The 18,866-nt window shown below is 41.3% G+C and overlaps 1 protein-coding gene across 1 annotated transcript in view; it reads right to left on the minus strand.

Moving 5' to 3' along the window:
- Nucleotides 1-1,750: 1,750 nt before the first annotated feature.
- Nucleotides 1,751-18,866, minus strand: part of LOC308297457 (arachidonate 12-lipoxygenase, 12R-type-like) — a gene marked incomplete at both ends in the record, with an annotated part of 21,774 nt that continues 4,658 nt past the window's right edge. The window contains 11 exons of the mRNA XM_080740863.1: nt 1,751-1,930; nt 3,246-3,416; nt 3,600-3,700; nt 4,393-4,514; nt 4,697-4,866; nt 6,318-6,407; nt 8,213-8,416; nt 14,186-14,332; nt 15,407-15,576; nt 16,537-16,640; nt 18,586-18,667. Of these exons, the coding sequence (XP_080596989.1) occupies nt 1,751-1,930; nt 3,246-3,416; nt 3,600-3,700; nt 4,393-4,514; nt 4,697-4,866; nt 6,318-6,407; nt 8,213-8,416; nt 14,186-14,332; nt 15,407-15,576; nt 16,537-16,640; nt 18,586-18,667 (1,541 nt within the window). The remainder of the gene's footprint in view (nt 1,931-3,245; nt 3,417-3,599; nt 3,701-4,392; nt 4,515-4,696; nt 4,867-6,317; nt 6,408-8,212; nt 8,417-14,185; nt 14,333-15,406; nt 15,577-16,536; nt 16,641-18,585; nt 18,668-18,866) is intronic.

Below are 18,866 nucleotides of genomic sequence, written 5' to 3' on the forward strand. Positions count from 1 at the left end.
ATGTAAGGGTACACTTTGTTCCTTAGTATCTATCATTTTGCTCTGTGTTGCATTGATTGATTGATTGATTGATTGATTGATTGATTGATTGATTGATTGATTGAGAACAGAATGGATTTGTTTGTTTTTTCTTTGCCACTGGCAAATTAGAGAAAGAAAGGTATGAGCTTCAAAACAAACGCCGAATTGACTTACCATTAGTGTGCTGAAAAACTATAAATAATTAAACAAACACATTTTAACATGTTAGTCATTAAAAAAGTTATTATATTCAAAACAGGAAAAAATACAAAATACAAAGGGAGCACATGATTGCTAATAACTTTAAGATTAATGATATCATTAGAAATTCCTTTGAATGAAAAGGGTTGCAAATCAGGGAGTTATTCTATAGTGAACTGCAGGGGCGTTAGTCAATTATGCATTTTTTCTCCACCACGAATGTTTGCAGGACAGTACATACTGTAGAGTAATTAGGCCTACCCTCTGTGTAGAAATCCATGTAGTATACTGCATCTTTATCCTAAACTGAACGCAACTTGTACAGTAGATTGTCTATTTTTGGTGGAAAGTCTGTGAGCGCACAATGTCCATTCAACGAGCCTAATCGCACAGACACGCTCTCTCTCTCTCTCTCTATCTCTCTCTCTCTCTCTCTCTCTCTCTCTCTCTCTCTAAATAATTATAATTAGCATGACTTGCCGGGAGTTTCGTTTTTTGGGTGTTTTCATATGCTCTCATTGGCAGCAAAAATGCTGGTATCGCTCGTTTTCACTAAACCATTGTAACGGCATGAAAGACCAGTTGCCAGACTTTGCAAGAAAAATAAGCAACCAGGTGTAAGAAAATAATCCCCAATAAGTGATATTATCTAGGCCACACAAGCTTTAAAACAATATGCATCGCCGCATCAGCTACTTGATAATTGCCGCTCTACAACCTCACAACAAATAAAACGCAACCAGCAACTATCAGCCTACAAAGCAGCTTTTATGAAAATCAAGCCCAGAGTCGCTTATAATTAGCAGACATGGCAACCGCCACTGTCTGACTGCTTGCTGCTCGTTTTTTTTTTTTTTCAGTCTCTTTCTCTCTCACACCCTGAACCTACAAATGGATTGCATGCACCTGCTTGTCTGAAAAAAGTAAAAATCACGGTATGCCGTTTTCGCTGTGGGGAAATTTCTATTCTCCCAGTACTTTCAGCTAAAATTACTAGGTATTTTGCCGTCAAATTTCGGACTCCAAAACTAACGGAACACAAAATAAGTGGCCGTTTTCACATGGCGTGAATTTAAAAATTGCCGTCATTTTGGAGCATAAGTTCACTCTCTTATTCATACGGGCGCAGTCTTAGGCTATCTAACCTGGATTATTGTTTGTTTGCGGTCAGGGCAGTGCATACAGTAGAATCAACAAAAAATGTACCTACATATATAAAAAAAAACACCCATAAAGCATTATCCCTTTTAAAGTGTGTGTGTGTGTGTGCGTGTGCGTGTGTGTGTGTGTGTGTGTGCGTGCGTGTGCGTACGTGCGTGTGTGTGTGTTTCGCTGCTTGCTAAATAGTAACTATACAGCTATCTGCAGCTCCTTGTTAGACTGTTGTGTGGGGAATAAACACCCGAAACTGTAATAAAAAACACCCAAAACCAGATAAAACCACAAAACTCCATTCCTTGCAACACCCTAGATATTGGTCAAATTACGCCTCTGGAACTGACTTCCTGAGTATAAAAGTAAATCAAACTCATAGGGAAACACTATTTGCCACCACCTTTGGGTCCATGTATGTGTATGGGACTTCCAGCTTCCGGTTTCTGCCCTTGACATCATGACTGAAGCTGTCGAGCTCTGCTTTGAAACGTTCCATGAGCCTACGTGGAGTCTCCTCACAGAAATGCTCATCTGGGTAATGGCCAAGAGGAACCTGAGGAAATAGAAACATGACCAGTAAGACGCCCTAAACATGCACAGACCTGGTTGGTTGTTGGCCTGAACACATTATTACGCAATATTTTATGCTTTAAATATATAAAAAAAAAACAGCAGATATACAAGCTCACGGCGCGGCACCGAGTGCCGCGCTGCGAGCTTGTAGATCTGCTATTTTTTTTAAATTAGAATTTTGACCCGATTCTATAAGTGTCTTTTGAATCCTTCTAAGATTTTTTGGGAAATCCTATGTTTCTATGTGTCAGCAATCTGGCTCGCTATCATCAAAGAAAAGGTCCTTTTCACTTAACTGGAGCTCAGTTATTCTGTTCTTGAGAGACTACTATGCCAGTGGTTCTCAAACGTTTTCATGTGAAGGACCCCCAAAATGATATTTATATCTCAAAATATCTAGTTCCAGGGACCCCCCAGAAGCAAAATTTGAGTTACAAACGTTTGCTTTGAAAATACATATATTCAAAGATTTGCACACGTTTTCACGACTTTTTCAAAGATAGCAGATCTGCAAGCTTGTATATCTGCTATTTTTCACTGGTTAAAGCATTGTATAATTCTAGGCCTAAATGGGTTGAACAAAATGTGGCCATATTTCCCAAATATGGAGATGACTGACGTGACGTATGACATCATAGATGTTTGTCATAGACCACTTGAGACTGACACAATATGTCCATATGTGGCATTCCCTGATATGGGAGGTTTGTAAAGTATAGGTTTTAAGTGATTAATCCTAAATTAAAATGACCCGCACAAAACTTGGCACAAACACTGCTCTGGGGTCTGCCATTATGTCCCCTGATATCACTGTGATATTAGGGGAACTCTGACAAAATCCCTTTTATGCCCATATAGGGAGATCCCTGATGTCATCAATATTAGCCCATATATAACAAGACTTCATATGGGAATGCCACATTGGCCACATACCACACTAACAGAATCCATATATGGCCAAGACAGATGGCCATATATGTGTGACTGGTTCTACAGACATGGATCTCCATATATGGGCATAAAAGGGATTGTATGTATGATGTCAGATCTCATAGACATTCACATAATAACTGAGTAAGCATGCGTGTTTCACAGCATATCTCCTTATACAGTGAGTACATGGATCTCCATATATGGAGACTGGTCTGATATACATCACTGGCCAGATGGCCAAGTCATGGCGGCGAGGTTGCTTGTCGCCCGCCCCCTTAGGCGTCTTACTGGTATTTCTGAACTGCAACACTGGCACACAACTATGCATAAGATGGCTTTTGATAAAAGGAAGGGACACTTACAAAGTCAAAGGACTGTTTGCTGAGCAGCCACATGGTGGACATGCCATGGGCCGTAGTGCTGACACCAGGAAGGGATTGTAGGATGGTGCTCTTAGTTGAGCTCCCCTTGGTGGTGGGAGGAGGACGTTGCAACGTGATGGGAGCGTTGGGCATCCAGCCACCATAGTCATACTATAATAACAGACACATATGAAGATATTACACACACATTGTGTGTGTGTGTGTGTGTGTGTGTGTGTGTGTGTGTGTGTGTGTGTGTGTGTGTGTGTGTGTGTGTGTGTGTGTGTGTGTGTGTGTGTGTGTGCGTGCGTGCGCGCGCGCGTGCGTGCGTGTGTGTGTGTTGTGTGGCCACACCTGTCCAGAGTTGACGGCAGAATGCTGGGCAGAGCAGGTGAAGATCACCATGGTGACAAACTTCACCAACTCAGTCACTTTGTCGAAACCTTGAGGCACTCCTGAGTGTGGACATAACACATGGAAGAAAACAGTTGTCGGTGAAATGATAATTATGGTAGAAGCATAATACAGATGAAAACAATACCCGTGCACAGACTGCTGACGTGTTCATCGCTACATACCAAACCAGAATCATATACAAATCGAACAAAGCGTTCAGAATCGTGTGTTTGGTTGATTATTTCTCTGCGGTAACAAAGGAAATAACCCATTAAAACGGTGAGCGCATCCAAGTAATTTTGGATACACACAAAGGTCACAGCACGGCACTTTGTTCCACTCTGCAAGCTTGTACATCAGTTATTTTGGATATCATTAAAACTGCCCTAATAATGTATAAAGCAAGGAATATTCAACTCCCTGGAAACAGGTAATGTGGCGATGTTCTCTGATGGAGAGGGGGGGCTACAACTACAACAGTTCAATTTAAACGCTCAAGTTGCTCAAACAACATAAAAAAATGTTCTGTATCTCAATTTGTGGAGTGAAACTACAGAACAGTTTTATACTTGTTTTGTATGTTTTTAATAATAATAATTGTATCTATTTAAAAAGAAAAAAAAAACTTTGTCTACGACCAGGGAGTGTATCGAAGTGTAATGCCGGGGCGCATCTTTAACATAGAGATGCATATAGAAGATTGGCAATGGCAGCTTAGAAAATGCTCTGTGTGCACCGTCCCCAAGCGTACCTGTATTTGCTTGGAGAAGGAACCCATACTTAAAGATCTCCTGGATCCACTTCTGCAGCTCACTGTCCCTTAGGACGTCATCATCAGTCTTGTAGTAGTAGCTGAGGATCCCCTCAACAAACCTGCCCAACACAACACAACACAACACGACAGGTGCTATTATATGGTCCCATTGCTTGATTCTGATTGGTTGAGTAACTTTGGAAAATCACTGACTGTATCTTTAACATTTGACATTTCTCACTCAGGGGGTTCTCCAGAGTGGCGTGATATCCATGGGACATTATAGTACAGGTGTTCCTACCTGTGAATGATGTCCCACAGTTTGATTCCATCATCCCTGTAGTAGTATCCTGGTACAGACTCCATGCCACGGTCACTGATGTCCTCGGGTAAACACAGAGAGCTGTAGGTCAATGAGGAGGTGGCTCTCTTCAGGATTGACAGTAAGGCATCTCCACCTGAAGCTGCATACTGGAAGAAATTCACAGATATCAAGAATCAATAATCACTTTATTTGTCACTTTCTCCATGTAGGCCTACTTACAGTACATAAATATAGAAAATGAAACAGCGTGAGCGTCCCCACTTGCAGTTCAACATAAAAAAGAAAGAAAAAGAAAACTCACAATCACACTCAAACTCGTACTTTTTTCCCCCTCTCTCTTGCAAATCCCATAGAGCAATCTTAGATTTTGTCATTTAAGAACTGTGTTAAAACCACTCGGTTTATTTAGGTTTGTGACTTAGGTTTGTGTTTGTGACGTTTATGATATTGAGTAACATTCGATAACGTCTGTGTTTGGAAAATAATAACTAGAAACCAAATTTCTCTGAATTTTAATGTGTGCCTGCAGCTCGACTGCTTCCTGTTTGGGTCTCACTTTAAAGCCAAGTTTTTGCTTAAAGCACCCAAACTTTGAACTCTGAGGAACCGCGATAAAGTCCCCGTTCTCCTGTGCTGTTTCATGTAAAAGTTTCTATGTTTCAGTATGGCGGGGGGCACTCTCCATTCCGACATGTCGCCACTCCAACAGTGATTTCTTATTGTCGGAGTGGCAACACTTCCATAGAGGTTAAGGTTAAGGTTGGGGTAAGAGATAGGGTTAGTGTCGGAATGGAGACATGTCGGAAAGGAGAGATGCACTCCAGTATGGCAGAGTAATGTGGTGTCAAAGTTTCAGTTTTTTGCATATTATGCGACCATGGTAACGCGTACCGGCAAGAAAATAAATGGCACACCATTCGTGATGTACATAAACTGTGCAGGCACAATATAGTGGCGAACATTGCGGGAACAATAAATAAAGAACTCGCATTACAATAAGTGTTTTGCCATGTATGTATACTGTACATGGCAGGCACACGTAATAATAATTCTTACCCTGTGGATAAATTAGTAGGCTACTTTATTATTAGTTAGTTAGTTAGTTGTGCTGTGTATTTGTATTTGTATTAGTACGCCAATTGAATACCGGTATGTCATATCCATATCATTGTGTAAAATTACCCGGCTGTGTTGTTTATTTCTGGAACACAGTTGACATGATCTAAGGTTCCCTTAGGATTTTCAAGAGAAAGAATAATGCTGTGAGACCTCTGACTTATTGGTTAAGGGTGAAAGAGATCAATGTATTTTCAGCATTTTACAAACTGTTAAGCTGTTTGCACACTGCTGCGTTTAATTTTTTCATTCCGTAAAAGAAAAAAAAAATTCAGGCCAAGAAGAGAGAGAGAGAGAGCAGGGGACCCAGTGGCGACAGTTGAGAAAATCTGAAAAAATCAACCCTGGTCTGAAAATATATATGAAACGGACGGCAGTGTGCAAACGTGATTGACATAACATGAGGTTGATTTTTTTTTATTTACGTACTCCGAAATTCGCTCGGATATTCGTGCAAAGACCTTTAGTCAGTGCTTCCTACCTTATGGAAAACTCCATTCTCTTCTCCAATCAGTTGATCTCGGGCCAGGCTGTTGATGTGCAGAGTGTAACGGGTGTGAGGAATCAGGAGCTGGTGGGGAGTCATATGATAACTGTATCATCTAGTTAAATGCAGAAAATTGCATTCTGCACATAATTATACATTGCATTCATTAAAACTCTGGGGCTGCGTTCAGACAGTTAAAAGATATAATGTATCAACACCTTATCAGAACCTTACCTTATCAGAACCATATCCAAACCTTATCCAAATAAGAATACACTTCCCACAATGCTATGTGTGAAGTGGGCAGTGTCAGGCAGGCCAGAGGCTCTGAAGCAGACTACAGGAGTGACCCCGCCCTGTGGCATTCCAGCACGGCCCATTCTGTCCTATTGGTTGGCGGTTGAACCCTGCCCCTTTGTTTCATCAAGGCTATTCCCAGCAGCTTGGCTGCTCCTAGCAGCTGGCCTACAACTTACCTAATGAAAACCTTATGAAAACCTTTTTCCTTAAAACCAGCCTTAAGGAGAACTTAAGGGAAGCTTCCTTTATCAAAACATGTGACCTCCATAGGGAATTAATTGAACGGAACCGCCTCCCCCAAGGTTTTTGAGAAGAGTTAAAACCTTGTTGGGAGCCGCGGGCGGGGTCACACCTGTAGTCTGCTTCAGAGCCTCTGGTCTGCAGTGACACTGCCCACTTAGCGCAAAGCATTGTGGGAAGTGTATTCTTATTTGGATAAGGTTTGGATTAGGTTCTGATAAGTTAAGGTTCTGATAATGTTTGGATAATTTATATCACCTAACTGTGTGAACGGACCCTTAGGGAATGAATGGAACCTCCCCGCCTACCCCCAGGTTTTTGAAAAGGAATAAAACCGCATGTGTACAGGGTATCTTGGTGGCGTAGTGTATCATGTACACCAGCCCATTGCAAGATGCTGTACTCTGTCATCTACCGTGAGCCACCCCACGCTTATGTAGTGATAAGCGGTGAAGTGGCCCCGAGAAGGAAGGCCAAGCAGGACCCTAATCAGGACTGTTTGGAACTTTAAGGCAACTGGGGCATCGCGATACCATACGAGGATTCCAGTCAATGAGGGGCAGAATAAGTGCACCTCCTAGAGTTTTTCGTGTTTTGCTATTGATCAGCGGGGCAAACCTCTGCAAGAAATACATTTGTTGGTTGACTTTTTTGATTACCTTAAGTAGTATTTTTTTCACTGGATAGGCCAATCAAAATATGTCAGAATTTGGATGGGGTGTGATTAAAACTTGGCACGCTGACTATCTAGAAAATAAAAACATGGTACTAAAGGTTGATCTAGTTAATGTCAATGTGTTCATAATAAGCCTAAAATTCAGCAAACGCGTTCCCTGCCGCAGCGGGGAGTGTTCCCTGCCGACCCGATGCGTTGTTTTCCATCATCAGGGTTTTCCGGAATCGGCACTGTGTCTGCAACACAGTCAGAGGCACAGCCAGATACAGAGATCTCTATAATGGGCATAAAGGGACACAGACAGAGAGATACAGAGATCTCTATAATGGGCATAAAGGGACACCGACAGACAGATACAGAGATCTCTATAATGGGCATAAAGGGACACAGACAGACAGATACAGAGATCTCCATATACGGGCATAATGGACGCAGACAGACAGATACCAATATCTCCGTATATGGGCATTATATGGACACAGGCAAACAGATCGTCAAAACGGATCCTATGACAACAGGTATAATGGGGTTTGCATTAAAGGGCGGGACATTCATCCCCTATTTACATCGTTCCCGAGTTGGCTAGGATGCCGATTGCCGACTAGACTGTAAACTGGATGTACAGAGGATGAACCGTGGAGAGACATGATGCAGCAGTGATGGTGACAGTTACCTTGTACAGAGGATGGACCATGGGGACATTCCTTAGCAGTGACACTGCAAAGACCTCGGCCAGCAGGTGAGTGCGCAGCAGGTGCGTGCAGAGCTCGTGTTCACTGAATGCGGCACCTCTTACATAGATCTTGGCCAGCAGCCAGTCATGCTCGCAGTCACTGGGCAAGAAGATGGGATTGTCCTTTGATGGCTGCTGCTTCAGCTGTAAGGAACAACATGAGGCACTGTCACATTTTACTACTAAACTAGTAAGACGACTCAGGGCGACATGTGACCTCGCCCGTTCTGGACAGTGATGTATAACGGACCAGTTACCCAATCTCAACAGTGCCTGTTGAGATTGGCAGAACATGCCCATATATGGGCATTACCAAATATGGGCATTCCCAGATATGCCCTTAAAGGAGTAGTTCACCCCCAAAATGACTTTTTTTTTATTGATTACTCACACCATGGAGACTTGAGTTCAATATATATATATATATATATATATATATATATATATATATATATATATATATATATATTAGGGCTGGGACTTTAACTGATTAATTGCGATTAATTAATTACAGATAATTAACGCGATAAAAAAAATTACACATTTTAATCGCACTTAGTTTTGCACCACAGAACCTTCAGTTTCGGGCATACCGATCATAGCGATGCACCAACCAAGAAGAGACAACAAACGCAAAGGGAGAAGTAGCCGATCAGAGCGCTTTGCTTGGCCCAGTGGATGCAAAATTTTGATTAAAAAAACTCACTCGTTGATTCACTCGTACAGCAAAATGTGTTTTACTTCACTGCGATTAATTGCGATTAATTAATTACAAAGCCTGTAATTAATTTGATAATTTTTTTTATCGCATCCCAGCCCTAATCTTCAACCGCTTATCCGGAATCGGGTCGCGGTGGTAACAGTTCCAACTGAGACCTCCAGATTTCCTTATCCTGAGCAACTTCCTCCACTCCCTCAGGGAGTATACCGAGGCGTTTCCAAGCCAGTTTGGAGATATAGTCCCTCCATCTGGTCTTTGGTCTGCCACGGGGTCTCCTCCCAGTGGGACGCGCATCGAGGACCTTCCTAGGAAGGCGCTCGGGGGGCATCCGTACTAGATGCCCGAACCACCTAAGCTGACTCCTTTCCAAGTGTAGGAGCAGCGGTTCTACTCCAAGTCTCTCTCGGGTGATTGAACTTCTCACCCTATCTCTAAGGGAGATACCAGCCACCCGTCTGAGGAAACCCATTTCGGCCGCTTGCACCCGCGACCTTATACTTTCGATCATGACCCACACTTCATGACCATAGGTGAGAGTAGGAACGAAGATTGCTCGTTAGACAGAGAGCTTTGCCTTCCGGCTCAACTCTTTTTTCTTCACCACAATGCGATTTAGCGACTGCAATACCGCTCCTGCTGCTCCGATTCTCCGGCTGATCTCTTTCTCCGTCTTCCCCTTTCTCTCATTCGCGAACAAGACCCCGAGATACTTAAACTCCTTCACCTGGAGTAAAGCCTCATTCCCTACTTGTACCCCCATCGATTCCGGATGGGGACCAGAATGCGCATTTTGGTCCCCATCCGGAATCAATGGGGGAAAATGGACTATAATAACATTTTTGTCTTAGGAATGCGACAAATAAAATAGAAAATGATTGAACTCAAGTCTCCATGGAATGAGTAATCAATAGAAAAAATGTTATTATGGGGGTGAACTACTCCTTTAATATTGATGACACTGGGACAGGGATCTCCATATGTGGGCATAGAATGGACAAGGATGTAATTAATCTGCAAGTGTGATCTGGTTATGCCCATATATGGGCATTCCCAGATATGCCCTTAATATTGATGACACTGGGACAGGGATCTCCATATATGGGCATAAAACGGACAAGGATTTAATTAATTTGCAAGTGTGATCTGGGAATGCCCATATATGGGCATGTTCTGACATCACATTGTCGACTATACTGTATGGGCATAAAATATATGGGCATAAAAGGGACATGAAGCCAGAGTGTGATGTCAGAGCGGCAAACCCATTCTGTTAAGAGTGGTTCCCCTGACATCAGTGACGACATCAGAGCATGATGTCAGAGTGATGTCACAGTGACAAGGGAACCAATAGACTGTAAAAATGTGTACTTATGGACGGACGGACTGACTGACACAGACAGACAGACGGAGACAAGCTGCGACATTTCTCATGGTATACTGCGACCTTCGGTCACAACTAAATTAATCAAATTAAATTACATTTGGTTCAAATCCTTGATAAACAAGCCAAACTCAATTTCCTGGCATCTGTAACATGGAGGAATGCTACTTTGTGTATGTGAGGAGTAGAGTTCCTGTTATTTACAGAACACAAATATGTGGTGATGAAGTTACATAATGGAACCTCGATATTTTTATGTCCCATATGTCCGACTAAGGGTTCGGGTTACGTAGGTTTTAGGGTTTGGTTTAGGCATAGTTTTAGTAAGGTTAGGGTTAGGTTTAGGTATGCAGCTTTCACCAGGTTAACATTCACCAGCATCGGACTAATTGAACGTCGTCTGTCGGAATAATGCTACGCTCCCTGTGGCGTCACACATTGGTTTGTGGAAGCCCCTTTTGAAACCTTGAGTTGGTGTTACCAATGGTAATATTGAAGACTGTAAAGAGAGAACCAGTGTGCTACATACCTTCATTAATATCATTGGTAACACCTGTGAAGGAGGCACAATAGGCTATTTAAGCTTAGTAAGCTTAGTATGGCGACAGCAGATGACAACGGCAACTGGAAATTATCAGCGCTCGATAGATCAACCTGCCGCCGTAGCAGCCGTCTGTACTACGCCAGAAGGTCCCTTTCCACGTTGTGCCTAAAACGTCTGCTCCATAGACACGTCGCCATGGGAACCAAAGCGTTCAGTGAAAGAGGTGGGACCGCGTCGCCGACGTCTCTTTGCTTAACGATTTGGACCGCAACAACGGTAGTCCCGCCTCACGTAGTAGAAAACGTGCTCCATAAATTCTCCATTTTCTTTCCAGTACAGCTGTTGTTCATATAGTGTGTGCCAGCGGCTACGTCATTGTTGTCCTTAGCGGCCATCTTCTGGGTAAAAACACAGGTGTTTCAATTGTTTGATTGCATAGAACTAACTTTACTCCAATCAAAACACCTGTGTAAGGCTGTGTTGACCCAAGAAATGGCCGCTCTTAGAACTACATTTGGCACACCCTATAGACCCGTTTTTGAGCGGTGGTCACACCGTCTCCTATACGTGGCCGTGTGTGTGGGTATCCGTCCGTCCGGCCGTCCGGCCGTCTGGCCGTGTATGTAGCCTCAAGCCTGCAGTACCTTTTCTGACCACACATGTTAAGGGAGGGGCGCTGTTGTTCTCTCACACACACACACACACACACACACACACACACACACACACACACACACACACACACACACACACACACACACACACACAGGGGGGAAGGGTGGGTCAGCATGTGTGGTCAAGTATTATTATTATTATTAACAAACTGAATGTTTTAGGGTCAAATAAATTAGAGTGTGTGAAGGAACTACAGCATTGTAAAGCACACTAACCCCGCTGCACCCACCCAGTAGTGCTGTTGCACAGCCTCCACAACCACCGCTCAGTTCACACGGGTGTGATTTTTAGTTTAGTTTTATATATATATATATGTATATATATATATATATATATATATATATATATATATATATATATATATATATATATATGGGTGGGTGACGTGACGTAACGTTTTCGCTGTCCTCGGTGTCAAACATGTATAAATAAAAAATATATTTGTCAAAAACCTTCTGAATATTGTGCAGGACATTAAGCTTTATGTGAACTTACTCAAGATTAAAACATTTCATTCCTCATTTCTTCAGAATTTTCAACCAAACATGGCAAAACTCATATGGTGTGACTGTCCTGACCTTGTTTCTCAAAGTGGGAACTTGAATAAAACTAAGAAAAAGAATTGCTAAAAATCATTTGAAAATGAATTTAGGCTAAAAAAATGTCTATTTGTGAGCCTATATCTTTTCAAAGTCAAAGCATAATGTTTTCAGTCATTTCTGATCAAAAACATTTTGTCCCCCAAACCAAAATCATTTGGTGTGACACTAGTTTGGACAAATTAAACAGGCAATTATTTGGACACCTATTGGCTAGAGAGGTCCTTCTTCTGTAAGGCTATTCAGCACTCCCAGCACAACTGCAAGACAGGTGTCTGAGGTGAGTTATGATTTTAACATTTTCATGAAATGCCATCTTGTTGAAACTTTGACAAACTCACCACTTTGGATGTCTGTTGGTGTGACACCTTTTCATTAAAAAAAGCTTAAGTTATTTGAAGTTTTGGTCATATTTCCATGTAGATCTAGGTTGCTTTGTTATAGCTAGCATGCTGTTAGCATGCTAATGTGTACACAGTAGCCTCAAGGTAAACCTAAATGCAGAAAACGTAATATGTTGTGACACTTAATCATAATGGTGTGACATGTCTGCTTGTCACGCCATATGACTTGATTGTCACACCATATGATTTATACTGTATTTAACTACAGATATAACAATAAATAACAAAGTCCCATGTTTCTTTTGTCCATTTAAACATTTGTTTTAAACATTTTTTACATAAAATGTAATTTAGCTTCATTCAGTGATACTTCAAATTCATCAGACAGAGCAGAAACTAAACAATGACCCAGCAAGGAGAGAGGAGCCAAAGGGGCGAGACTGCATTTTCTACGAAGAGCAGGAGGTTGTCTGTGGCATAGCAGAACCGCAACAAGGCAGCCGGTTTGCTACCCTCACCAAATACGACTGGCTGATGTACAATACAGTCTAAATGTATAATCTAATCTGATCTAATACTTTTGTACTTTCACTCACTGGACTGGACAGTGGACAGTGTTAAGGTAGGACCCGAGACAAAACTAGCGAAAATAGCCGATCTACAAGCTCTCAACACGTTGTGCTGCGAGAGCTTGTAGATCAGCTATTTTCGGAGTTGCGCAACCCAGCACTCTTTAGCTAGTGGAGATGTGGTGTAATGTCATGATTCCTAATTACATTTGTTCAACACAAAATGCTTTGTTCAAGTTCAGGAGACTTCGGAAAAAAGCAATTTACCTGAATGCTGAGTTCTGTTTCCACTAATTGGTGTTAATAAAATGTTGCCTTGGCTCCAAGTGTGGCTATGCGCCTTATTGTCTCTTTAGGATCCTTCTGCCGTGGGCCGGCAGAAGACTTAGGTGTGCGTAGCATTCCTGTGCACATCCTCATCATCCATCTACTACTACAATTCTTTCTTATCCCATGTTAAAGCCCTACAATAATATCCTGTTCAGAAATATTAAGGCCATGTTATCCTGGGTAATTGTTTAATCAATCAGTAAAGTTCAGTACTCACTAATAGGTAGGTTAAAACACAGTTTGCTTTGACACATGAAGATATGATCATACGGTGTGACACTAAATCATTTGGTGTGACATTCCAAATAGTGAAAAATCGACAGTGTCGATTATGAAAAAAATATACAGATATAATTAATTTTCAAAAAACTATAGTGGATCACTGGTTAGTTATGATAAAGGACTTTGATAAAGTGAGTAACTTAAGAAAGATGTACTCCATTTTCATTTTATGAACAATTATTTTCATGTCACACCATATGACGATTTTAGGCACAAGTACAACAAACTGCTGAATAAAGTCTGATTCCAATAAAATATCTAAAAACAAAATGTATTTCCATAAGGTTGAGAGTGAGTAGAACAAAAGTAAATAACTTTTATGCCTGCAATTTAAAGTTTTTTTAAAAACACATTTTTTGGGGCGTCACGTCACTGACCCATATATATATATATATATATATATATATATATATATATATATATATATATATATTCTTTTTTTTTTTCAGTTTGGAAACTTGTTCTCACCTGGATGGCAACGGGTATCAGTTTGTGGTCAGCCGGTGTTGAGTGCAGCAGCACCAGTGGAGCCGCCAGGTGTTGCTGCTTCTCGTCAATGACGTTTGCTTTCACTCCATGCAAAAGCTTGTAGTCAAGCAGGAAGATGTTGCCATGCTGTTGGAAACATCAACAGTGTTTATATTGCTTCAGATTGCTGTTGCATAGTCCTGTCACAAGTATTACATTTACACACACACACACACACACACACACACACACACACACACACTGTTACACACACTGTTACGCACACACACACACACGCACACACGCACGCACGCACGCACGCGCGCGCGCACACACTCACGCACGCACGCACGCACGCACGCACGCACGCACGCACGCACACACACACACACACACACACACACACACACACACACACAGTTGCCATATCTTGGAATGCCATACTGTGTCAGTCTCATGTGGTCTATGATGTCAGACATCTATGATGTCAATCATCTCCATATTTGGGAAAGGTAAAAGTCTAATTAAAGTCAATGGAAAAAATTCATTCACCAATAAATTAATATCAATTAAACTATATAAAATGTAATCGATTCCCAATGAAGCCATTCAATTTGACATATGGCCCAAGTGTGTGCCACCAAAACGTGTGAGGAGTAGTGCGGCAAAATAACGTCTATCTAGGAAGGGAAAGATGGATGGAATAAAGTCTGACAAAAATAGTCTTCTCTGGTTGCCCTGCAGGGGCAACTAATAATGGTAAAATCGCGCTCTTTCGAACGACCATCATTTCGACCGGAGGGTTAGCGACTCCACGGAGGTTAGGGTTAGGGTGAGGGTTAGAGTCGGGTGTCAAAAAGATGACATGTAGTAACAGCGACACGCACACTCCCACTAATAATGACATTATACAGTATGTGAATAAGGGAAGGGAATCAACGACACTTGATTGTGTTGGAGCCTTGGAGGTGCAAACAAAAGTACTTGTTTCATGGATTTGGGAGCTTGAAAAACACATTTTTGTAGCAGGACCCTACGCTACTATGTAACCATATATTTATTTATTTATTTATTTATTTTTTTCATAGAAGCGCAGAAAGCGTGTCTGGGTCCATGAACGATCAGGGGGTCTACTTGAAAAGGTAAGGAAAATGAAAGCTGGCAGTGGTTAGTAGTTTGGTTAAATATTATTGGCAGTGAACAAACAAACAAAAAAAGCACCCTCATTTCCTCTTCTAAGCTCCGCCCACCACGGAGGCTCAGCATGTCATTGGTCACAGGGAAGTTGTCAGGCAGGGCTGACAGGCAGCGGCGGATCAACATGGGGTTGACGCCGTTCAGGTTCTGGTAGCCGAAGAAAGCATCCTCTTTCCAGTGTTTCTGCACGTATTCTGCAAGACAAATGGAGTTTTCTTTACTCTGCTTTCTGTTACTGTTCAGAAGTGGCATCCATTTTGTAATTATTTATCTTTTAGTCTGAGCGTTTCAGGCAAAAAACGTGCACTTTATGAAAGAAGCATGAAATTTGGCACACAGTTAGAACATGCCATATGGAACATTTTTGGCTATAGGGGCATCGCAGATTTGTCTTGGGAAACTTGTGGGAGCCAATCAAAGTTGCTCTCATAGACTTTACTATAGAGTAAAATAATACAAAAAATAAATATGCTTTAAGTAGCATGTAAGGGGTCAAACTAGGTGTTTTTTGGGATTCTGAAACCAATGCAAGCATTTGTTTTGCACGAAAAACATTCCTTTCCAAGAAACGGCCGCCACAAAACTTTGAAAAGTGATGACTCATCACTAAACCATAGTTTTATGGGGTCCGTTTGGTGGGTGGTGACCCAGCTGAAGTTAGCCACACCCACAGTGTTGGGTGAATGGAAAAGGAGAGGGGTTGATTCTATGATGTAATTGTATCTGTGTTTTTGGACCGGCACTTTTGACCCACAAGGTGGCAGCCTCCAGGTAGAAACCCAAATACAAACATAACACATAATTGCCCATAACAACCACACCAGGGGGTCTAATGAAGTACTGTCAACCTCATAGACACATGAAAACCAGAAAAAGTACAAATTTATGGCACCGCCTCTTTAAACCACTTTAACCCAAGCATCCGTATTCTGCAGAAGGATTTTGCAGAAAATAGCAACAAACTCTTGTCGATTGGCTATTTTCAGTGAAAGCTTTCCCCCCAATAACAGAATAGAGAACATACACAGGTATAGAGCCTCCAACTCAACTATATGGGGTTTAAGAGGTTAACCTAATGCTATTGCCCCTAACACCCCCTCAAGGACCCCTGGGGGACCCCAGACCACACTTTGAGAACCACTGGAATAGCCAACCTGAAAGGTCAGATTTTGTGACATCGTGACTGTATTTAATTTCGTCAATGCTCTTCCAGTTGTCCTTTCGGCCGAGCAGACCTTCCAGTTTCAGCACCACCGCACTGGGGAGGGAAAAAAGCACAACTAGGAGAGGAGAAACACAACTAAAACATAAAAGAAAAACCTAACCAAATGCATTCAACTTTAATCTGATAACTGCTTCTGTTTCAACTGGCTGGCCTTCAAGTGTCAAGTTGTGGAGTTTTCAATGGGTCCCTGGTTGTGAGATTCACCATGTGTGTGAAAAATGGTGCATTTGTGCGTTTGTGTCCCCTCACATACAGTATTAGGAGGGTAGTATGAGTCACCAGAACCAAGGCTGATGGCTCATGGTTAAAATGGAGCTTGAAGTTACAATGGGTGGTATGTCTGATAACATGAATATCAAATGCCGGTATCTAAATACTGAATCAAACAACTTAAACTGTCTGAGGGTCTCACAAAATCCAAAGTACATTATATAGGCCAAGTTAAAATGCCCAAACATGGTTTGAAATTGAAATATCCCTATTACATTGAAATTGTACTAGCCTAATAATACTTCTTGTAACGCAACGTTAACAATGTCTCCTCACGCAATAGTCAATGGTAAATGATTCACCTTTTAATTGCAGTCCATGCAAACTGTATTGTCTTGGTGAAGGAGAACTGCACATCTTGGGGCAGATTACCAGGATCATCCACCAGCATGCAGTGAGGAATGCCTTCTGCATATTTAGACCACCTGGAGGGAGAGCCAACAATCAACTGGCTTGGAAGAACTTGACCTGATAAGCTAGAAGCTACAGTCTTGTATAGCAATTCTCAACCTTTTTCATTTCCAGGACACCAGGGGCGTCAATTGGGTATGGCAGGGGTATGCAGCTGCCATACCCTGGGTCCAGGGGGGAAGATAAAAGTTAGTTCTAAATATAAATCCATGAATGTCTCTTTGTCTATCTGTTCTGGTTATTATGTTGTTAAATTACAGTAAAATAACTACAAATGCAACATTTAACAAAATGGTCACTTCAACTACAAATGCAACATTTTACAAAATGGTCACTTCAACAAGGTATTATAATTATATTATAGGTATATATAATTATATATTATATGTACTTCTTCTTAAAATAAATGTATCATGCCTGTTTGCTATTGTATGGCAACATGACTGGTGTCTTGCACGTGCGCAAAGACACCAGTCATGTTGCCATACCTTAGCTTTTTCTGAACTGACACCACTGCAGGACATTGCGCCACTCAGAAAAGCGAGGCGCAAGTACTGTTTTTAGTTTTCAGTACTGTTTTTAGTTTTCATATTGCGTCATCTGCGACAAACAATATGCATATAGTATTTATTATATGATAGAATATAGATATTATATACTATCATATAATATATATAGTATATATATATATATATATATATATATATATATATATATATATATATATATATATATATATCAGTGATGTCATCAATGATGTCATGTAATATAATATCCAGTGATGTCATCAGGATGTCATATATTAGAAGGGAAGAGGAATGGGTCAAATGGGTGAGGAACAGGTAAGGACCTATATATATATATGTGTGATGTCATCGGGGATGTCATACATACTGTAAACAGCAATAGTATTGTTATATCTATATTTGTTTAACCTTTTTTTTGTATATTTGATTACGTCTCTAGAACATTATTTTTAAACATTTTGTGAAACAGAAAGACACACTGAAGAAATGGCGCAAGTTAGCTCCTCGCCAGTGTCTTGTTTTAATGGGTCCATGTTCCCTCAGCCCTATGTTCCCTCAATGTTAACCACTAGCCTATAGTGAACCACTATACTATAGGGCTGAGGGAGCTTGAGCATGACCCCGTTTTGATCTGTGTTCATTTAACTCTCTCTGAGAGTGTACACATTGTACACCCTCAGAGTTACAGACCTGTAAGCGTCCATTTGGACCCCTGGAGGTCCACGGGCCCAATGTTGAGAACCAATTAAGTTACATAACATCAGACTCACTGATATTCCTGCTTTCTCTGCTTCAGTTCTACTTCTCTGCATTGTTTGGCCAAAGGTAGCTTGTCCTCAAAGCAAAGCATAGCTGAAAGAAAAAGAAACTAGTTTAAGAAGAGATTCAAATCAGATATTTAGTGTTGATGTAGGTTTAGAACCTTAGTTAATTGTATAGGGCATTGCAGTTTAAGCCCTGCCCGTCCTCACTCTGGACCTGGAAGTATTTTGCCCATGCATTTCATCCATAGACATTTCAAGTGCTTATATAAACGTCTGTTAAGCCTGTC

This window comes from Nannobrachium achirus (assembly GCF_963921795.1).
Source record: "Nannobrachium achirus genome assembly, chromosome: 13".
Taxonomy (NCBI): Eukaryota; Metazoa; Chordata; class Actinopteri; order Myctophiformes; family Myctophidae; genus Nannobrachium; species Nannobrachium achirus.